The sequence below is a fragment of the Aphelocoma coerulescens genome, chromosome 1A (genome assembly GCF_041296385.1).
Source record: "Aphelocoma coerulescens isolate FSJ_1873_10779 chromosome 1A, UR_Acoe_1.0, whole genome shotgun sequence".
Taxonomy (NCBI): domain Eukaryota; kingdom Metazoa; phylum Chordata; class Aves; order Passeriformes; family Corvidae; genus Aphelocoma; species Aphelocoma coerulescens.
The window spans coordinates 43,851,980-43,874,259 of record NC_091014.1 but is presented as its reverse complement, the minus strand read 5'-3'; the positions used below and the strand labels follow the sequence as shown (position 1 = coordinate 43,874,259).

General features: G+C 35.7%; 3 protein-coding genes across 7 annotated transcripts in view; 2 read left to right on the top strand and 1 right to left on the bottom strand.

Annotated features, from left to right (window-relative positions):
* The window catches only part of CEP290 (centrosomal protein 290), a 49,503-nt gene extending 33,222 nt beyond the window's left edge, over positions 1–16,281 (top strand). The window contains exons 37-54 of the mRNA XM_068999884.1: positions 288–478; positions 1,122–1,335; positions 1,518–1,655; positions 1,746–1,967; positions 2,372–2,488; positions 3,082–3,227; positions 4,077–4,232; positions 4,833–4,956; positions 7,183–7,317; positions 7,593–7,679; positions 9,414–9,578; positions 9,904–10,026; positions 10,329–10,489; positions 12,130–12,271; positions 13,909–13,982; positions 14,139–14,242; positions 15,091–15,197; positions 15,489–16,281. Coding sequence (XP_068855985.1) covers positions 288–478; positions 1,122–1,335; positions 1,518–1,655; positions 1,746–1,967; positions 2,372–2,488; positions 3,082–3,227; positions 4,077–4,232; positions 4,833–4,956; positions 7,183–7,317; positions 7,593–7,679; positions 9,414–9,578; positions 9,904–10,026; positions 10,329–10,489; positions 12,130–12,271; positions 13,909–13,982; positions 14,139–14,242; positions 15,091–15,197; positions 15,489–15,674 — 2,592 coding nt within the window. The 3' untranslated portion in view covers positions 15,675–16,281. The remainder of the gene's footprint in view (positions 1–287; positions 479–1,121; positions 1,336–1,517; positions 1,656–1,745; positions 1,968–2,371; positions 2,489–3,081; positions 3,228–4,076; positions 4,233–4,832; positions 4,957–7,182; positions 7,318–7,592; positions 7,680–9,413; positions 9,579–9,903; positions 10,027–10,328; positions 10,490–12,129; positions 12,272–13,908; positions 13,983–14,138; positions 14,243–15,090; positions 15,198–15,488) is intronic.
* Positions 5,492–6,235, top strand: LOC138104813 (uncharacterized). The gene has a single exon (XM_069004003.1). The coding sequence runs from the start codon at positions 5,492–5,494 to the stop codon at positions 6,146–6,148; it is 657 nt and encodes a 218-aa protein (XP_068860104.1). The 3' UTR covers positions 6,149–6,235.
* Positions 16,276–22,071, bottom strand: RLIG1 (RNA 5'-phosphate and 3'-OH ligase 1). 5 transcript variants are annotated; one of them, XM_068999912.1, is made up of 8 exons: positions 21,247–21,786; positions 20,855–20,972; positions 20,594–20,763; positions 20,134–20,229; positions 19,629–19,745; positions 19,052–19,246; positions 17,761–17,930; positions 16,276–17,219 (listed from the first exon to the last, which is right to left on the bottom strand). In XM_068999912.1, the coding sequence occupies exons 3-8, from the start codon at positions 20,655–20,657 to the stop codon at positions 17,031–17,033; spliced, it is 831 nt and encodes a 276-aa protein (XP_068856013.1). In that variant the 5' UTR covers positions 20,658–20,763; positions 20,855–20,972; positions 21,247–21,786; the 3' UTR covers positions 16,276–17,030. The 5 variants fall into 5 exon arrangements, with proteins under 5 accessions (XP_068856013.1, XP_068855988.1, XP_068855991.1 ...); XM_068999887.1 differs by lacking the exons at positions 20,594–20,763; positions 21,247–21,786 and adding an exon at positions 21,928–22,071; XM_068999890.1 differs by lacking the exons at positions 20,594–20,763; positions 21,247–21,786 and adding an exon at positions 21,964–22,060.
* Between the last annotated feature and the right edge of the window lie 209 nt (positions 22,072–22,280).

The window sequence follows — 22,280 nt, the reverse complement described above, 5'->3', positions numbered from 1 at the left end:
GTGTGTGGTTATATTAAGCTAACTCATTTCGGAACCAAATTTCTCTCTGCACTTTATGATAAGGTGAAACCTGTATTCAGCTGTATTCTGTTGATCATTAGATGTACGAAGCTCTTTTCAAACCAGCCTGACAGGTTTCTCTGTTAAGTAAGAATCACATCTCAGTAAGAAAATGATCGCTTTTAATGCTTGATTATATTTAAGATTGAGTTAAAAATGCATCAGTACTGCTTACCTTTTGCTCAAAATTTAAAATGTTTATCACATGCGTTTGTTCTGTTTTACAGGAGTTAGGGAAAAAGACTGCTATATCCCTGTCCAACAGCAAATATTTTCACCACTTAGAGAAAACTGTAGCAGAGCAGGATAATTCTCTTGCTTCACTTGTTGGAAAATTAAAGAAAACATCATCTGATTTGGAGAAACAGAAGCAAATTACTCTAACAAAAATCAATGAGTTTGAGACTATCAGAGCTCAGTAAGTTTTTAGACTATTAACATAAGTCACAATTAGAGTGGTTCAAGTCAATTATGTATTGCTGCTACAGACTGATCTATCAAATTGGACATGTTTTTGCTGAATTTAAGATGCAGCTGAAAAAAATCTCAAAAGCATTGGTATAGTTGGCAATTCCAAGTTATTTTTAATCTGTAGCCCTTCACTGGGGCTAATACTGAAAATTGGTGGCTTGGAAAAATGCTTTTTAGTTGTTAGCTTTATACCATTTAGTGAAAAAGTTGTTTTTAAGTTACTGTATTATTTGCTGGCTTGTGCTTTGTCATTTTTTTCCCCATGATACATCCATTTGGGTTTGTTGCTGAACGAGTTTAAACTCATGAAAGTTTAACCCATGTTTAAAAGGAAAAAATATGATGCTTTCTTTGCCTGTGAGGACCAGGAATGAAAATGAATAATGCTCTAATCTCATTTTGCTGACCTTCCTGAGTTATTATCTTACTAAACTGCCTTTTTTGAGCCAGTCTTTCTTTGCTGTTTCCAAATCTAAGTGTCATTTTCTTTAATAACAATAAAAAATAAACCATTGTGTCCTTTGTGATTTATTTGGAGTTTGCTAAATTAATTATTACACTGTACCCTATTAATGCTTATTTTGTATTAGGCTTCAAGCAAAGCACACAGTTGATGTGGCACAAATAAAACAAGAAGCAAATGAATTGAGGAACACCTTATCTCAGAAGGAGAAGGAATTAGCAAATGTAAAAGCTGAACTAGAGGTCCAAAAAGAAGCAAATAATAGAGCACCCACAGCAACACTGAAAAACCTGGTGGAACAGCTGAAGAGCCAGTTAGCCATAAAAGAGAACCAGCACAAAGTTAGTCAACAAATATTAATCTCTATGTCACTTAAATGTTTCTTAATGCTTAAGTATTCTTTATATAGCTGAGTAGGAGGTACAATATAATTGTGTAACATGCCAAAGTAAAGTATAATTGCTTTTGCCTGTTTTGTAGCAGCATCTTCACTTACAAAAAAAATTCAATTAATTATTTTCAGGCTTTGAGTAAAGCACTTCTAGAACTCCGAGCAGAAATGACTGCTAATGCTGAACAGCAAATTATTTCTGCTGCATCACAAAAAGAGGCATATATGAATGTCCAGGAGATTGTTGACAGACAAACAAAGGGGCTTACGGTGAGTACTAGATAATATCATTGTATTGCTTTGTTCTATTGTTGATCAACCTGATTTGGGGCCTTTGGTGGCTTTTTTCTTTTCTTCTAGACACAGATAGAGGAATTGAATAATCAGATTACAAAACTTACAGATAACCTTAAAATAAGTAAAAATAAGGAAACTTCTTTGTTGGATGAAAGGGATGAGTTAAACCAAGAGCTTCAGAAGAAAGAAAAAGCATTTGCTAAAATATCAAGGGAAAAAAATGAAATTGAAAAAGAAAATGAAGAACTGAAGAACCGGATTAGGAGGCTAAACAGTAGCATTCAGGTAGAAGTGACTTTTCAAACTTGATCTTGGTCAAGTTTCTGTATTGATGAACTGGTTGGGGGGGTGAAAGATTTAAGTATCTTACACTTGATAAAAAAAAATATTTTTTCCTCATCATCTGGGTTTCATGTAAGATACTAGCTTTCTTTCTTGCCTCAGCTAAAAAAAAAAATAATTACATACTTCTTGAAATATGTTTGAAAGAGTCTGAGGAGTTGAATAACCACTTTCATAGCTTCTTGGAAAAATGGTATTTTGTCTTAATTTAAAGATAACTTTTAAAAGATCATTTAGGTTCTAAACTAAGTTTACCAATTTGGAATTAAAATCCTTATTTTTTGATTGGAGAAAAAAAATCTTAGTAGTCAGTAAAGTTGAAGTTGTAAAAATTTGTAATGTTTCAGAGCAAAGCTGATGAACAAAATCTGATAGATGTGCTTCAGAAAAAACTTAAAAAGTTGGAAAGTGAACTTGAGAAACAGTGTGAAGAAACAGAAAAAAAAGGTCTAAAAGAAGACAAGGTATGTGATATTTATATCATGGCTTTGAAAGACCTCATCAGCCAAGGCCAAGGCTGTTGACCTCTCCCTATTTCTTCTAAAACCTACCAGCCAAACTTGGTTAGAAAAAAAGCAGTTTCATGGCTGCAACTTCTCATGTTTCTCATGCTGTTTGTTACTGCTCTTGTTACTTAGTACTGCTATCTTAATGTTTTCCTGCCTTTTTCTAATGGATCTGTAGTCCTACAAAATCTCAGAAAACTAAGATTCTCTAGGTAGCAGTGAAATTGATTACATAAGTGAAAGGACATGTTGCACTAGAGCCTCTAATTTCATAAAATGCTTTACTCCTTTTTTTGTAAAATGAATATTAAAAGCTAAGGAAGAATTTGGTAGGAGCATTAAACTGCACTAGCTTTATACACCAGTCACAGCAGTGTATCTAGTTGAACCTGATACTTAGATATGGCAAATAATACATGCCTGCTATGGCTTCTTGGTTTGAACTGATAAATGAAGAAATATATCATTCTTACTTTTGTAATGTGTTTGCTTGTTTTGCTTTAAGAGAAGAAATCAAAAGGAAATACATAATCTGTTTATGTTCTTCACAGACCTCCAGGGAGGAAATAATTAGATGGGATGAAGGTAAAAAATGGCAAATCAAAATGGAAGGATTGCGGAACAAACTAAGGGAAAAGGAAAAAGAAGCAGATGCTTTATCCAAACAGTTGAATACACTGAAGGAATTTTATACAAAGTGAGTTGGTTTTAATTGATTCAGCTACAAGATTATGTCATAAGGGAAATACAGATATGTTTGATAGATAGTAATTGTTGCCGTTTGTTATGTTTATAAGATTGATGGTGAGAATTTGACATTGCTGTTGAGACTAAAAGGATTAGTTGATTTTGAAGCAGCAGGCTACTCTGCTAACTCCTCTAGTACCCTTTCCCTTGTAGAAGCCAACAAACTTTATTAGAAGAAAGTGTTTCAAAATTTAAGTCCTTTATTATGCTTCCTGGCTTAGCATTCTGTTATTCACACAAAGCAAGTAACAGTTTTATGAAGACAGGCTGTTTCTCACAGTGTTGTTATTTAATTAGGTTGCTAGGACTGGATACTTGTAATGTTACTGCAGTAATGACAGTTCTAGGATTATGAGCTGGAAGCCATTTCAACAAACAATCGTATGTCCATACTCTGCAGATACTACGTTTACTTCAGTTGATATAATGGCAGGATTTTACTGATAAAAGATGTGGTATTGATTGTAGCTGTTGTTAAATTGTGATTTGAAACTGCTTCGAAATGGCATTTATTCTAGCAAGCCTTGCCTGAATTTCACATAGAACACAGGTAAGACCAGCAAGTGGTTTATGATGTGCATGATAATGACTTACTGTCCATTGCTTTTTTTGGAGTTTGAGTTGGGATTTTGGTAAGGTTTTACTGTCTATACAGTAACCTTATTAAACAGAAAAGGGAGTGTGGTTCAGTGAGCAAATAAAATGCAAACATGGATTCTTTTAAGACAGAAGATATTTTCTCCTCAAGAAAGCAAGTTAACAAATAAGCTTTAAAATGTAAATTTACTGAATGTTGCAGGACTGAAAAAGAGAAAATTGCTCTGCAGAAGAAACTGAAAACTACTGGTGTCACTGTTGACCGTGTTGTTGGAGTAAGAGCAACAGAAACTGAAAAGGAAGTGGAAGAACTAAGAAAACGGAATCTAGAATTAGAAAATGAAGTTGTACACATGAGGTGAGAGACTTTTTAAATGAATCTATAAAAAGTGAAAAATCTAAATTAGTAAAAAATCTGTGGAATGAGATAGACTTTAATAGGTGAACTATAATTCAAGAAGGAAAAAGACAAACAGGAATTTTAAAATTTCTGATAATTTCTGTTATAAGCAAACTTAAAACTATTGGGGAGCAGTTGTGCATGTTCAGAGAATATGCAGCATTGGTTCATTATTCTAAAAAGCTAAAGAATATGAAAAATGTACTCCTATTGTGGAAAATTTTAACTACAGTTTAGAGTTGGTGAAAGTTACTGGAACTGCTAAGTGCAGATAGGAAGTGTATTCTTAACCAGTGTATCTACTATCACAGTGGGTAATGTACCTGAATAATAGACTGTACGCATCTGAAAAGAGCAGATTCCTTTTGCCAAAGTGAGTATCTTCCATTCATGGGGATTAGTTGAAATGCGGCCATCGTTGATTTAGAATAACTACCTTAGAAACACTGGAAAATCGGGTCTAGAAATCCAGAAATTCATGATGCTTTTACCTTAAAGGGTGTTTTCCTGCATTAATAGCCATTCGTTTGTTTTGGCTTGATTCATTTTTTGATGTAGAACACTGCAAGCAATCCCACGAGACACTGTTGTAGAAGATCTACATCTCAAAAATCAATACCTCCAGGAAAAGCTCCATGCATTACAGAGACAATGTTCAAGAGAGACATTTTTGAGACCCTTGGTAAGTTAATAATGTAACTATGTTACGTAGAATACTACTTAAGAAAAGTATTTGTTTTCTATTTGGTATTCTATGTCACTTAGCTGGTTTTATTCAAATGACAGCATTCTACAGCAGGAGATGAAATACTCAGCTTTTAGTGGTTTTAAAAAAACCCAACAAAACAAACACAAAAAAACCCCAAATCCCCAAAACTTAAAGTTGCTGTATCATACAGGTAGAAGTTGGAATATTCAGCATCCTAGCATATGTGGAGAAATAAGGAAAAAATATTTTAAAATATATGAGTCTGCAACTGAGAGACTACTTTTATATTATATATTAATTAAAAATTCAAGATGCACAGAGTTTGGGGAAATACCGAGCTGCATTTCAGTTACATTATGTGTTTTTGTTGTGCTTTGATTTTTACAAGGTTGATTATATTGCAAATTTTGCATTATTAAGTTTTCTTAATCTTTCAAGAATAGACTTTACAGTATATTCTATTTTCCTTTATTTCCTGTTTTCTTTTACTGTGTTCTGCTTTTCTTTCATGCTTCACTCTGTCTTCAACTTGAATCAGAGTACATGTGACCAGACTGAACTGACCAAGTCTGTTCCTATCATTGTCAGTAAACAAAAGTATCTGAATTTCCTTCACAAGAAATCTATTTCAAATAGGGATGAAATCAAACATCAGACTAATAATAGTGTTACTGATGGCAGTGAAATAGATGAGGATGCAGACATGCAAACATCCATCATGCATAATGAAGGCCAGGAGGCTGCTGCTGATGCAAGCAGGGAAGTGTCTCCTGAACAGCACCATGAAGATAGTGAGAAATGCAAGGACACAGATATTTCTAGGGAAGGTAAAGAGAACTGCAGTGAAAAAGAAGAAAATATAACCCAGCCTGAAAATGGAAAAGTTAATGAGAAATGTGAAGAAAAAGAGAGGAAGCAAGAAATTTTCAAGCACTCAAATATGGATGAAGAAGAATGTGTAGAAGAGCCTGATACTGACAGAATGAGCTGCTATCAGTCTGATTCAGGGGAACCTCCTAATCAAGCTAATGGCTGTGAAGCAGACAAAATAAATATGAATAATGACATGAATCCACACACTGCAGAGAATAAACAGGAAAATGACCGAAGCTGTACAGAAGGGGTTGAAACTACCCCAGAATTTTGTGAAATGCCCGAGGTTTGATACTGTAGTGGCCCTCTAGCATTTCTTCAATACAAATAATATAGAAATAGAATAGTTTGGTCTTGATAAAGCACTGCTTTCCTATCCATGGTCTGCAGGGATATTGAAGTACTTGCCAAGTAGTCCATAAAGCAAACCTTATACTTTCATGATAGGCATGTATGTCAGCTCACAAGTAAGCTACTGTCAATCTTAAAATTTTGATCCAGAGAGTTTACAAATAACCCCAAAGATACATGGAGCTAATTGATGTCCTTCATTCTTTAAGAGACTTATGATATGCTATTATTTACACTTAGAAAAAAAATGCTTTAATGAAGCAAATACTTGATTCCTCTAATTAGTGATGAAGTAATGAATCATACAGTAATTCCCAAATTACATAAGTAAAAACCACTGATTATTATATTATTAAAAGGTTTTACTCTTTACTAGTCAGGCATAATAATTTACCATATCACTGTGATTTGAATTGGCACTATAAAGTATGCAAAGCACTCTTTGTGTAGTATAAATTACTAGCCTCCATGCATAAAGACTTGAGACTGTGGGAACTAACAGATTAAATGAGAGTTACATACTGCTCTTCCTGACTTGCTTTCTGATCCATTTGACATATATGACATTTCTTATGATGCATGTACTACTTAAAAAACTGTCAGAGTATGTCCTTAAAATTAGATGCTGTTCCCAGGTACAGTGTCACAGCTTACTACATTCAGTAGCTTTTTTATCTTTTAGTCTTTGAGATTTATTTCTACAGAATAGTTTGAGAGTCAGTTTTGGTTTGATGAAATTTTTACTAGTTTATACTGATTTTTAAACTTCCCTTAAAGGTTAAGCAAGTTAAAGTAATGTAAGAGAAGGTGTTAAAATCAAAGCAGATTAGATCAAAACTGGTAGTAATAAAGTTTTGTTTCATTTCTGTGAGAAATACTAGTTCTCTGTTGCACTTAATCAACTACAACTGATAGTTGTAATTTTGAATTAGTACATTACCACTTAATAACAGTTTTTTCCCCTCTTTTCTCAAGGCATCAGGAATAGGATCAAGTGATCAGTATCGAAGAGAACAAGAAGTTTTGAAGGAAAATTTAAGATTGTCATCTGAAAACATTGAGCTAAGATTCCAACTAGAGCAGGCCAATAAAGATTTGCCAAGACTAAAGGTAACATCTTTTTACTTTAGTCCCCTTTACCCTCACACAGGTCAGGGATTTGTTTAAAAAGAAATGGATATTTCTTCTGTACATACTGTAAATTTTCCACGATTTTACAGAGGATGAGAAGGTTGAATAGCTGGTAGAAATAATGGAAAATATCAGTGAGATGGGAAATTGCTTTCTCTTAAATTTTTCAAAGTAAAACCACTGTAATTTTGTTCACCAGTTGTTCACCTCAATTTGAGATCTAAGTTGCTTATTACTTTTATTTTTACTTGTAGGACCAAGTAGATGACTTAAAAGAAATGTGTGAACTTCTCAAAAAAGAGAAAGCAGAAGCTGAACGAAAGCTGGGCAGCATTAGAGGGGTGAGTATTCTAACAGCACTTTCCATCATAATTAAATGAAAATGAAATACAAAAAAAAGCAAAGTATTATTGAAACTAAATTATTTGGAATCAACCAAAAACAAACATGAATTGTTCTTGCTTATTTTATTGACAAAATGCTATAATATATTAATGACATTAAGTTAACAGGACTATTAGAAGGACTAGAGGTAAACTATTAAATATTTGCACTATCATGGCCTTATTTTGTCATTTTGATTAGTTACCTTCAGAAGCATATTTGTACAATAAATCGTAGTTACAGCCATAATAATGAAAATTATATTCATGTATCTATGTAAATGATTTGATGCAGATGTAGAAAGGGTACTTTACTGTTAAAGTTTTTGTTTGTTGTACTATGCAAGGTGACACAGCTAAATTTTACCCTAGCTACTGTCAACTACCTTAATAGAACAGTATTTCGGAAGTTTAAGGGAAAAAAGTACTCAGCAGTGCCCAGTATGTCTCTTGCTGCTCACTTATCAAGCCCTTTGTGTGACCTTCTAAAGAAAGCTGTGTTAATAAAAGCTCCTAAGTGCCTTTGTAGCTCTTTGTAGCTCGCTAAACAAGGTCAGTGAGTTCTGCTTCTGAGTACCTGGAAAAGATCAGATATTTTTCATTCTTTACTCATGCCTTGTGTGGACTGCTTGTGTATCTGTCTCTCTTATGCAGTGGTATTCTTGGACAAGGAAATTCAGTTTATAAAACTGCTTCATGCAAAAATTCTGAGGAGACAGCAAATTCTGCATCTTTCTCCATTCACAGGCAGCAAGATGTGACAGGTTTTTCTTTAATTCTGCTGGGTACCAACACAAACCTCCTAATCCCTCCAGTTATTTTAGAGAAGAAAAAGAAGCAGTTTTTACTTCTGAAATTTGGTTGCTATATATATTTATGTAGAACTCTAGGGAGTAAAATCCTCCCCATTTTCCACTTACTTTGCCCCTTACTTCGGTAGAAAGAAAAGGAGGTACCTTATGGCCCCATAAGTAGAATCAGCAGCATCTTTAAATTATGAGGAAATTGCTACAAAGATGATGAGAAAATAAATGGATTTGAAGACTTAAACAGATTTTCTAACTCATTAATTAATGTAGTGAAAGAAGAAAAATAGAGAAATTACAATATTACCCTCACATACATTTATTTATTATTCTGCAAGAAGAATATATGCCTTTGGAAAGGGAGAGCTATTTAGGCTTTAAAATATAGTTCTTCTGTCACTTTGATTCAGCAGAAGGGTTGCTAAAAAATGGCCCTCTTTTCTTCCCTTAAGTTCCCAGCCATTTTTCCCCCATGCCCCCAACAGTATTAGCATTTAAGCAATTGCATGGTCTGTGGGATTGGGGAATTTTTCTACAAGAAAAGCTGAATAAATTAGGTAGTTCTTTGATTTATTTTCCTAATGTTTCAGTTTAGTTCATGAAGTACAGCAGATTTTGATACTTAACTGCAGCTCTTTTGGGTAACATAGAAAATGAAGGAGTTGATTTGTTGACTTGAGGGGTTAATATATCATTAGATGCTTTGCAGAGGTAAGTATGCAGGAAATTCTAGGGTTCAAGTCATATCAAAATAAAGCATCTTTTTTTTTTTTATAAATATGAATTACAATGGAAAATAAGCAATAAAGTAAGATTTGGAGTATCTCAGAATGTTAAAATGAACTATTTGTTTACTTATATTTTTTTCCTTCCCCCCTCTCTGTAGGCTGGTAGAAGTGGAAAGACAATCCCAGAACTGGAAAAAACAATTGGCTTGATGAAAAAGGTTGTAGAGAGAGTCCAAAGAGAAAATGAAGAACTGAAAAAAGCTCCAGCTGTGGTTTCTAATGAGAAATTACTTGGTCTTGAGCAGGAAAACGAGAAGCTAAAGGTACAGATTTATCTCCAGTAACTGTATTTAGAGAACAGTTTATATGCAAGTTAGTAACAAAATGGAGTAGCAAGCCTGTTGATACTGATTGGCCCAAAACTGTTTTGAAAATGGCAGATATGATACAGAACAGAAAGGCAAAACTTCATTTTAGCATAACATAATGCATGATTTAAGGTACTTTGTACCTTAAGGATGTATTTAACTATGTGATGAAATGTTCACTGTGCTAAGTAGCTGTAACTATTCTGTGATTTAAAAATGGAAATCTGAAATCTTCTACAAAGCAATGTAAATATGTTTTAACAAACTATTTGATATTTAGTCTGAAATGGAAAAAATGAAACTTGATCTGGAGGGGCAGCTGAGTATGCGTTATGAATCGAAGACCAAAGGAATGGAAAAGCTCATTACTGAAAATGAGAGACTGCGTAAAGAACTGAAAAAGGTACGGTCATTGTAATGCATCCCTTTATTTCATTAGGTACTGGTTATGGTAAGTATATGGGTTTTAGTTTTTTTAGTGGTTAATATAGCACTGATGTTGCTATGACAGATTTTTTCACTATATGTGGAGAGGAGATATCCAAGGACTAGTTCAAGATCGAATTAGGAAGTTGTAGTGCTAGTAATCTTGGATGCAGTTTTCCTCTAAATCAGCACTGACCCTATCTCACCATTGTTTGAGATAATACTGTGCTTCATGTGAGGTGAAGCATTCCATAAAGCTTTGCTTTTATTGAACAATAGGAAGCTGACAGTGGAGAGAAGCTACGAATAGAGAAGAATAACTTGGAGATATTAAATGAGAAGTTAAATGTACAGCTGGAAGAAACCATTAAGAAGCTAAATATGGCCGAGAGCCAACTTGATGGAGCTGACAGCAGAAGCTGGAAGTCCATTGTAACAAGGTAGGAATTGAGAATGTAATAAAAAGACAGAAAAATGAAACAAATACTTACGCTATTATGAGAAATAACCTGTGTCCTGCATAAGGATGGGAGAGAGCAAATTTTTGGTAAGAAATACTTAGTCCTGGACTCCTGGATGACTTCAGGGTGAAATAAGATATAATGAGTTGCAAAAGTACTCTTTAATAGTGGTAAACAGTGATGGAAGGTATCTACAAAATCAGAACCTGTGACAGTAAACTTATTAGGGCAGAAAATCCACTGGACAGAAGAGAGACCTGTCTGATTTCATCTTAGGTCAGATCACTGTTGATGGCCAAGGTTTTACTCCATTCTCAGTCTTGCACTCCCACAGGATCCCCTGCTCTGACACATTGCTCAGCCATTTCACTTCACTGAGACTTTAAAAAGCCATTTGTTTTTTTTTAACCTTTCCCCAAACTATCCAGTGAGGTAAAATGTCTCTATGCAAGGCAAGGTAACAACCATAATTTGTCTAAGGAAGGAGGGCAAAAATGACTGCAGGACAGGACAAAAGTGGCTGATGGCCACAGGAGAACGAGGATAGGAGCATACAGTGAAGACAGCTGGTGTATTGGCTCAGCAGTTTTCATATATTTATTCTTTCAGTTCTTCACTTCTTTTGAAAAACACTTATACTTGGTTCTGTTTAGTCGACAGAGATATATGTAGTTGTGTATAGATACAAAATACAATGTTTAATTGTACTTGCCTATTTCAACTCATGTGAATAAAGCCTTCTATTTGCATTTACTTTAACATGAATTTTAAGTAAGTTAATAACATGAACACCTTACTAACCCAGAGGAGCTGCTTGGGGAACTTTATCCTGCAATCCACCTCACCAGCACATCCACCAAAGCATGTACATGGTAACAGAAAGTGTTTCATAGGAGAAGGGGGTGTCATCCCAGTGACCCTTCAGAAGACTCTTTGGCAGGTAGCAAGGTGTTGGACATTGTATTGCTATCTAAAAATCCAGATGGATTCATGATGGGAGAACTGGGCTACAGGATCTCCAGAGGTACCTTCCAACATTTCAGATTCTACACAAACCTTTTGTAGCCTTATACAGCTCAAAGCAAAATGGAATCTTCCTCTGACTGCTGTTCCTCAGGGTAAACAATTTATTGCAGAATAGTTTTGGCTTTGGAGTTTTCATCTTCTGCATCTGTATTAGCACCCTTTTCTCAGTACAGTATTTTCCACAAATTATTAAATCATTAGAAAAATACTTTGAAAGGTATAATACTGAATTAAGATACAACAAGTGTACATACTGCATCAGTAACATGCATCCTTTTAGCAGCAGGTGCTTAGGGTTTATGTGCAATAGCATAAAGATTCCAGTCCCCCTTCAATAAAGTGTAGACACAAAAAAACCTCACAAAAGCAGAATATCTAGAAAAGCCTTTATTCCAAGATTAAAGATGTATTTCTCATTATGCTTCTTCCAGCAAACTGTATTTATAAGGTCAGAGGTTATTTCAAGGCTAATGCCCCAAACATACTTTAGGGTGTGTTTTACAGCGTTTATTCCCCTAAAGGTAATTTAATCTCTATTTGTGCAAAAGTATTAACTTCTGCTCTTATTTTTCTCTAAATAAAAATACTGCCAGAATGCAGGAAACTAAGCTGAAGAAAATGGAAACGGATATTGCTAAAAAAACCCAAAGCATTGCTAACCTTCAACGGCTGCTTCAGGAAGCAATAGAACGTGAACACAATGCTGATAAAAATTTAAAAGATCTTAAAGAACAAGTGAGTTAAATTTAGCCAGATAACTCTGAAAATAGAACGCTTAATTTAGGTCTTTGTAATGTCTGTAGTGGCAGAATACTTGTTTTTTTCTCTAATCCTTTCTTTTTCTATAGTTTTTTTTTTTTCAGTCATAGTTGCTGTATTTACATATTTTAGTGAATTAATGAGGTTTACCACATACTATCAATATATATTCTTGACTTGCAGGTTGAGGAAAACTATTATTTTTCTACTGTTTTCTTCTGTAGGGCTTTTTTACTACAGTTTTGGTGATCACATGAAAGCCTGTAGATAGATGCTTCAAAAGGTTCTGCAGAGTGAGGCTGCTGCAGAGACCTCCCTATTCCCTCCACTTTTGTTTTTTAGCAGCGGGGGCAGGGGAATATTGAGTTTGCCATCCTAAACAGGATCCTCATTTCTGTTTCCAGTCTGGCCTCTTATATGCAGTCTCCAGTAGTCTTACAAGTACTACTGTACACGTGGAAGAGTTGATGAATTTTAAACACAAGTGCCTTTGTAAAGATGTATCACATTTTGGCTTTTAAGTGGCTTTTAAGAGGTGCAGTCCTAGAACTATGCCTCTGCATCAGCTTCCATCTTCTCATTTATTGATATGTGGATGGTTCTCTTCCCCAGACACCTTGTACTGGCCTTTCTCAGTGTAAGTTACCAAATACAAACTTACAATTTGGGAAGTCATATATATATATTATGTACGCAAGTAGACATGTTCAATAAATAGAACTTGGAATTGATTCCTGTAAAACAATTATTTTGTTAGTTTTTCCTTGTTTTTCCTTTTCTAACATCAGTGCTATTAACATGAAGTATATAGCAGCAGCAAATTTAACACAGAGATAGAAGTCTTTCATTATGTGATACTACTCTGGGAGCAACACTTTCCAGTTTCTTTCATATCTCAAGTACTGATGAAGGGATGAGATCGAAGTTAACTGCATTGCAAAGACAAGAGCCTCACTGTGTAAAAAAAAAATAACCCAAATTCTTACCATGATAGGTAGTAACAGAACAAAAACCTCTCATTGCCTGTAGCCTCGTGTGAGTTCATGAACTGTCACTGCCTTCATTAACTGTATATAATCACATATTTAAACCACTCTTGTGCTTCTGAATTTTACTCCCTCCCCCTCTCATCAGGACCTCTTCTAACTTAACTGCAGGTTCAGTGTACCCTCATTTGGGTTGTCACTGCAAAATCATAGGGTTTTCATACTATCTTTCTAAATTAACTGGGACACCCTGATATGCAAGTAAGCACATCAGTAATATTTTTAAAGCATTTAAATGATATAGGTATATCAATTCCTTTAGCATACATTGACGTAGCTATGCATCCAACTTTCTTTGGAAATCTAACTTCTAAATACTTTTTTCTTCACCCTTCATGAAATATGTAGCAATGATCTTTACTAACTTCAGAAAGGCTGTCAAGAACTAGCTTTGTGTTTGGAAACTGTACATGAAGGCTTTTTTTCCCTGATAGCCTAATATTTGGTTACATCCTTAGTATTATTTTCATTCTTTTTTAAATCTTGTATCCAAGAGAACTCTTATCTGAACTGCATTGCCATGGATACTGTTTTTAAGAATAAAACTTTCTTAATTTTTCTTTTAAGATTGAGCATCTCAAACATCTTCCTGAAGGTGCAGGGGCAGAGCAAAACCTCATCAAGGAGCTTCAGCTTTTAAGGTAATGGACTTCCAAATAACTAACTAAATACCTCAGCCAATATACATGAAATAAGAAGATCAAGAAATGGCCACTGTAATTTTCAGTTAAATATTTTATGTTTTACAATATTTTAATAATTTTTTAAAAATATTCTAAAATTGTTCTATGTTCTAGATTAACTAATGATCGATTAGAGAAAGAAAAAGCAGAACTAGTGCACCAGATGGGGGATTATAAGCATGAAAGACACACCTCTACCAGTGGAGGTTCGGCAGCTGGTAATAATTTTAAATACCTAAAATAAAGATCTTGTACTTAGAGTCTAAAACTACTTTTACTTAATATGTGTGTGCAAAGTGATAGTAAATCTACAGAATTATGTGAAGTAGATTAATGCCAAAGTAGTGTAAACTGGAGCAGATTAAGGTCTTAGATTTTTGAGTACATATACAACCTTTTTGTAGAGAATTTTTAGTAAAAATCTCCCTAATCAATTATTTTGAACAAGAGACTGTAAACTTTGTATGATTTTTCCCTCATGGGGTATGTGGGAAAAATCTGCCTCAACTTGATTCATTAACCTCAAAAGACTGTAAGATGTCAGTCATTAATTGAAATCCTCTTTCCTACGCGTTTTGCTTTGGATTCCACGCTGTGAGAGAATGAGCATCTATTTCCACTTACCAGCTCTGTGAATGATTTAAGACGTAGCAGGCATCAGTTCCATGGGAAAAGCAGAGCACTATGGAGCAGCACACTGCCATATGACTGGAAAAACCCCCAAAACTAACCCTATTGAAATGATGAATATATGCAACAACACCCTCAGGATAGTTCCAAACTTCCTGCATTTAATTCAGAGGAAGTGTTCGTGTTGTATTTCTCATAGCTGTGCTAACAGACTGGCCACTGGGCTACTGCATTCAACCACAGGAACTAGTTACCACTGCTTAATTTGTACAAGAACTAAGGAGAAGCCCAGGTGACTTAAATTTTTGGTGATCCCAACTGGATTTATACACTTCAACTGCTGCAGCTTTCAGGAGATGCAGAATTACTGAAACAAGATTATTTGTGCCATGGGTTTTCACTACTTAAAATTTCATAAAAATCTTTGTTTTTGCAGGACATAATGAAATTGTAGAGAAGGCTAAAATTGACAAGCTCATGTCAGAAATGGCTGACCTCCAGTCACAGCTGGAAGCTTCAGAGCTTGAAAAACAGCAATTAAAGGTGAGCTGCAAGGATCAGCCTAGGCAAGATAATAAGAAAAATCATGGTTAGTTAGGAGGAGCCATTTAATAGCTAAATTAATATTTAATGACAAAGTCAACTTCTAAACATTGTTTACAAAGCCTATTTGTTTTTTTGGGAAGGTGCTATTTATGGGTAGCATTTTTTGCCTCTAGACAACATCCTTATTCTCTTATCATATAACCTCTCAAGAAAAAGGCAAAAAAAGCTGTTGTGTGGTTATTAACAAAGTTCTGGATAAAAGTGGTACTCTTTCATTCTTTTCAATAGGAAGAGACAAAAGAGCTGAAAAGAGAACTAGAAACCTATAACCCTTCTTTTTTTGAAGAACTTGAGGATCTAAAATATAACTACAATGAAGAAGTAAAAAAAAATATCATCTTAGAAGAGAGATTGAAGCAGCTTTATGAAGAGTCTGGCATTCAGGATAGTCCAGGCAACATTTCTGTTGATTAGGCTTGTGTTCAGTATCCTCCTAATTGATACAAAAAATAAAATTGTCTGTGTTTATCTTGGAATTATACAAGTCTGAGTCTCAAAGTTATGTTAGTTTGCACACACCTAAGAGTGCAGAATTGGACTATTCAACAGTTCATGGTCAGTATTTATATACAATAGTCAAAATAAAAGCAAGTTTTACCTCTCCCAGCTCCTGTGCAATAATATATTTTAATTCAGAACAGTTAATTTGGGTAGTAAGGTGTCAGGTGAAGTTGAAACCTTGGGCTTATCCTAAAAGTTAATAAATTTTTTTTAAACTGTCGGCATACTAAGTATGCTAAGTCCCAGATCAGTAAGAATATGTAATTTGCTCTTGTCTTGTGTGGCCATAATGTTTAACTCTGAACTCAGGGTCAGTGTGCTGGATGTCTGTTCTTACATGCCTGGTTATTTTTACCTCAATGTTATAAAATCCAAGAACAAAGAACTGAAAATGAAGTTACAGTGTTTCAGCCAAACCACTGGTATTTTTGTATATAATTCATTTTTCATTTTGTTTATTTTATATAGCTAGATGTATACTTTTATAGCAGAGATGAAATAAAGCCAACTCAAATGATCATTCAGTCTCACTTTATTATTTGTATACCTTATCTTAGTATGCCCTTGATGAAGTTTCCCAATTGAGATGCAGTTGTAAATGGGAATTAAGCCAAGTCATGTCTCTCTCTCCACTTACTAGGTTCTCCAAAATAAAACTCGTTTATTTTCTATTATTTACTTTTTTTCCCAAAATAGTGCAAATCCCTGTAGGATATAGGTTAATTGCGTTTTTAAATAATAGCATAATGCTGCAGATGAACAGTTAAATGATACCAGGAAGTTTTCTCCCATAAGAAACTGTTACAACTGTAAAAAAAATTGTCAAATTTTAGGACTAATTCTGGTCCCACCTGAAATATGTCCTTTTACTGTTAAGAAACTTGATGCTAAATCTCAAACCTACATATAACAGTGTACATATAATAATTACATCTGTAGAAGTGCAACCTATGTAACTTTTCCAGTTGATTGCATTCATTAGTAAAGCTTTTAGGACTAGTCAGTAGACAACACACTTCCTACACTAAATGCTAACAGTTTCCAGGAATGGGTTCAAAAGTTAAGGATTTTTCAGAAAATAAACATGCTGGAAGCTAGATCTCTGCTCTGGCTGGCAGATCTCTGTTATTTAAAATTAGTCATTTAGAATAAAATTAAAATGATACAGTACCTGGGCTGTTGCCTAAGCTAGAAGAGTGTTCATGAAGAATTCTGTGGTACAGAAAAGTAAGAGGAATGCAGCACATACATTAACTTAAAACAATCGTTTCAAGCATCAAACTTGATATCTTTGAGTCTGTCAAATCTTTGTCCATCCAACTTTGAAAAATGGTGAAACAAACTCTTTGGTTCAAAGTCACAGTCATATTTAGTTCTATTAAAAGAAATTACAACAGGCTGAGAATTCAGGTATGTCTCTGCAAGTGGCCAAGGTAAACCAAGATGATGGCGATGGAGCTAAAAGAAAAGGAAAGGTAAGATCAGTTCAGCCATTTTGATAGAGTAGCACAACAATTCCCAACTTGGGAGGTGTGTGGGTGCTTGTGGATTCTAGGATTCTCTGCATCAGGGCACTTAAAAACCATTAATCAGTTATCTCTGTAACATGAACAACAACAAAACACAAAAGGCAAACCAGAACCAAGGTGTCCTCCACAGTTTCAGAAATAATACAAACTGCTAAAAAATCACATTAATAATGCTTGTTCTATTAGTCAACATTACAAGAACTTACTTTTTAAATACAAGAATTAAGTTTTAAAGCTAATGATCCCTATACAGAGAGGCAAGAAAATATGTTCCCAATTATATTATTAGAATGTTGGGAATTAAAAAATTCAACATGTCATTGTAGTGATTCAGTGGCTTTACTAATTCTACTGTCATTTGTTGGAGAACATTTACTATTAAAGAGTTTGGAAAAAAAGACAAAAAATTAATACAGTACTTCACATTTTATGTATTATAGTGCTTTTGACATGTCCATCCATATACGTACCTTGATTAAACACCCATCATGGCAGTGCCACACAATTCCTTCAACTTTACCCTCAGTGCAGCTTTCAAACCAAGACAGTATGTCATTTTGCTTCAAAGCAGGTGGATTCTTTATTTCAAATGCTCCATGTGGTACTAGAAGATGTACAGGGTGCTTCTTGCTTCCTAATCCTGTGTTTAAGAAAACAAATACGTTCCTCCTAGTAAATGTGTTTTCTCACATTTTTTACTGCAGATATCTTAAAAGCATTCTGTAAAGGTAAACTTCTATTAGAAACTACAAGATTGTCCCGTCTTTCACAGAACAGTTAATTATATCTTTATGTACCAAAGGCAGCTGTCTCTCCTCACATTTTAGTTTATATTTATTAAAATCTCCTCCTCTGTATAAAATAAACACGACACAGAGATTTATACAGTTGTCTGCTTTTTTCTTGTGGTCACCTCCTCAGTCACCATAAAGGTACCAGCTAAATCCTTCATGCTTCAGATCATGATTAATAGCACAAACACCTTAGTTCCTGAAAATCTGGCATATATTCTCATGAATACTTAAAAATGAGCTGTTAACAAATGCATTGCCTTTTCATGTTAACATAAACCTTCATTTAAGAATACAGCTATTAGAACTTTTTGTTGCAATTCTTGTACATATTGAGAAAATGCTTAAGACTGGGTAGGACTATTTTTCCTATCCATGCTTGCAAGTTATATAACAGCAAAGCACAGAAGTTTGAAGTCACTTGTGCTCATACCCAATTACTTTTTTTGTTATAAGGCTTTTAAAGGAAGAAGCCACAACCAAAATTTAGCCTAAATTACATTTCCTTAAAAAAAATCCTATTTAATAATTACAACGTATGACTAACTTTAGGGGCTCCAAAAAAATGGTTGAATAAAATTTTCTACTTCAACTCATCAAAACAGCAAGTAAAAAAAAATGAAGGCACCAAGAAAAAATCTTAAAAAATTGTATTAGTATTTTAATAGTAATATTTAAAACAGCTTTTCCAGTTAAAATACTTTTTTAAAGACTAAAGCAACTCATTTTTATAGTAACTGAGGTTTAATAAGACACAACTAGTCCCATGAAAACTCAGCTTTCTAAGGTGAGTATTTTTGGGTGAGAGTTCCTTCAGCCAGCCCTTTTCTCTCCTTTCTAAAAAGGTAGCTACTGGAAAACTTTTAAAAAAATACTTACATGAAAAAAAATGTATTTATTTAGCTCAAAAATACCACGAAATTAAAAAAGTATTTAACTAAAAAACCAAAAACAGACCATATAAACTTACCATATGGATTTGCATTGATATTAGTCCCAATAAGCTCCAATGTTTGTTCTAAGATTTCTGATAATGGCACGGGACTGATTTCCAGAAGCCCCGGGTCAGCATGGTGTTTCAATACCAGCGCTATTCCAGCCTCATAATTTACAACAGATGAGTGCCAGCAGTACTGCTTACTGTGTTTCTCCACAGGCACCCAACCTACGAGAAAACACTGCATTTTACCAAAGTAAATAACTGAAGTTATTAAATGTGTGCTAGAACCTGTTATGTGCATTAGAAAAACCTACAGTTAAGTACAAACAGAAAGAGTAAAAAGAAAAACTGTTGTATCTCATAAGAATTCAAACGTGACAATTATGCCTTCAGCTGAAGGCCTGTAAGTTTGTACAGAAAACTGCAATTATGTCCATGTGTCAGAAGAACAAAGCCTTTCTCGACAGTGAATGACTGACATTCCAATTTTTATTTTTTTTTTTCTGAATACGTTAATTACTATTTTTAACGCTGGAACTAATTCTGATTCACTTCAGAAATTCACACACACCTTTCCCCAGTTTTACCTGTGCTGCATCATAGGTACCTGGCATATGTCCATTTTCATCAGGCAAAGGATTGCCATTAGAGAACTCTATGTCCTTTGCTGGAATCCAGGTATCTGGAACAGGCTTGAAATCCTCTTCAATATTCCAAACAAATTCTAGACATATAAATGCAACACTGAGTTTTTGGCAAACTGTTAACCAACTTTGCTTTAGTTGTCTTTCAATGCAATCATCAAAGTATGATTGATCTAAACCTTGTTTTACAGACAGTAGTCCCAGTTAATTTGTACAAACACCAGCATTTGTCACACTTGAGTGGTCTACAATTAAGAGAGTTTAAAGATGCATTTAGGCTTTAACAAGTTTAAAGGTTCAAAATTTAAGATTAAAAAAATAGCTACCTATTCCAGTTTAAAGCTCTTCAATGTAAAGAGTGACATTAAAAAAACTGGAGCAGGATCAGGTATTTCCCATGTTAGCTTGGTCATTTTTCCAACTGGATAACTTACGTTGTCAAAAAGAAGGAAAGAAATCTTCACCAACCTTTGCAATCTTCCAATGAATACAAGAATCGTTTAAACCTTTTTTCACCTTGTTTGGTGGGTTTCCGATCCAACCTGGCCCATAGGTAGGGCTGTCCTAGGAGTTTCCAGAGATAAAAGCATCATTTTACTGAGGTAACCATACCCAGCAGAGTACTAAAATCAACTACATAACAGGCAAGACAGGAATTCTCATTTGCCACTAGAGAAATTTTATAAGCAAAGCCACTCACTATTTAAATTCAAATTACACTATATGAATTTCCAAATCTATTTTAGATTCTATATACAGTCTTGCCTAGTGTAATACAGAGTTTCCTTACAATTTCACGTGAAGGCATGAACCCCAGTGAGTCAATGAACCACAGTCTTCTCATTTCCTCCCAACCTCTGTACTTCTATTAATCTTCCCCAAGGAAATTAGACACTCTATTATACATGACCCAATTTGCAAGACTTACTAATAGGAAGTTTAAAAACTGGAATAGTTCCTAGATGTTCATATTCACTTAAATCACACTTCATGTATTTCAGAGAGTAAATTCTAGAAGAACTTTAGAAACACCTTCTAAGTTTATGGCAACTATTACTTTGTGGTCAGGATGTTTAATGACACTTGAATTCACAGCAGCTGTAAATAAATGATACAATAAAAGTGAAAACTAAGTAAAACAAGACTTCTAGTCAGCGTGAGAAATCTGCAAATGGATCTTCCTTATTACCTTTATACGTAGTTACATAACAGCAGGTTCCATCCACCTTTTCAGTAGGAACTGCACTGTGTACATCTGCCTCTAATGCCTTTCCAGTTATAGTGTCAGTTGCCAAAACTTTAAATGGCTGAAAGGAAGACAAGTGGTTATGTTACTGCCTTGCTCTCATGTAGATTCTTGCTCCTTACAGCTGGCCTCTATAAATCCAACTTGTTAAGTATTACATTTATTATAGAGCTGATTTCTAATACTATTGCAATACACCCTTGTTTCTTCAAAACTTCCACATCTTCCAGATCTAATACCGTGTTAGGTTTTTCTGTGCAAAGAATCACCAGTGTAGGCGATGTACTCTTACATAACCATTACTGAGATGGTTTAACTCTGAATTGAATAATTACATTACTGTTCTTTTGGCAACCATTTCAGCTCTTTCATCCAGAAGCCAATCACCAATGGGGGAAGATCACCCAGAGCTGAATTCAAGTTCACTACGCAGCTGCTACTAAGATCAGGGAACACAAGCTGGAGGTCTGCAGCCAGACAGGTGACTGCCGCCCCAATCTGTCCACATCTCACAGCCTCAAATGAATTCTTCTGTCATAAGCCTAATATTCCAAAAAGAAAACAACCACAAAGAAAAAAAAACCAAACCAAACCCAAACCCAAAAGGGATACAAGCTCATTTTTCTTCGTGCGAGGCTCACAGGTGGGAATGGCAGCATGGTTTTACGCAGGCTCCCCGTGCGGTCACGCTGGAGTGGCCTTCACTTAGAAAAAGCAAACACAGCATCAGGGTGAACACCTGTATGCACTTGCCAGGAAATGCGTGGGGCTGAGCTGACACAGCACTCAGACGGCCCTTCTTCCCTGAACTTCAGGAGGAGAATACTATCCAAACCTCTCCCGGGAGTTTCCCTCAAATCTGCAGCCAAACTCCTCGCCACTCAGCTGTGGCCGGGGGCTCTAACACGATCCGTGCTGTTGTAACCCGCGGCCCAGCGATTTCCCCTGGGCTCGGGCACGGGCCCAGCCCCACCTGCCTGCCCCCAATCCGCCAGTCCCGGTGCCGCCCCGGCCACCTGTCGCTCCCGCTTGGCCGAGGGCTCGTCCTTCACCTCGGTGACGAACAGACACGGCACCTTGCGCTGCACCGCGCCCCGCCGCCTCATGGCTCCGGCCGCCCGCGCCCGCTGCCGCCGCCGCGCCTGCGCCTGCCCGCCCGCGCTGCGCCATGGGAAATGGAGTCCGCCGGCGGCGCCGGCGCTGCTGCTGCTGCTGCGCGGGGCGGGGCCGCCATCAGGCCCAGCGACGCCGTGGCTCCGCTCGGCCCGGCCCGACCGGGGCCCGGCGGCAGCTGAGCTTTCCCCAGCGCTGGCGCATCGAGAGTAGACTCCTGTACACTCCTGGGTCTATGGGTCCTGCCGGGAACCTC

What these genes read in the sequence shown, in the direction of transcription:
- LOC138104813 (XM_069004003.1), top strand. Translation starts at nt 5,492, where the DNA reads ATGCTTCACTCTGTCTTCAACTTGAATCAGAGTACATGTGACCAGACT.
- RLIG1 (XM_068999887.1), bottom strand. Translation starts at nt 22,017, where the DNA reads ATGAGGCGGCGGGGCGCGGTGCAGCGCAAGGTGCCGTGTCTGTTCGTC. An exon ending in TTATGTAACTACGTATAAAG is followed by an intron (nt 20,230 to 20,854) that starts GTAATAAGGAAG and finishes GGAAACTCCTAG; the next exon opens with GACAGCCCTACCTATGGGCC. An exon ending in TATCAATGCAAATCCATATG is followed by an intron (nt 17,931 to 19,051) that starts GTAAGTTTATAT and finishes TCTTAAACACAG; the next exon opens with GATTAGGAAGCAAGAAGCAC.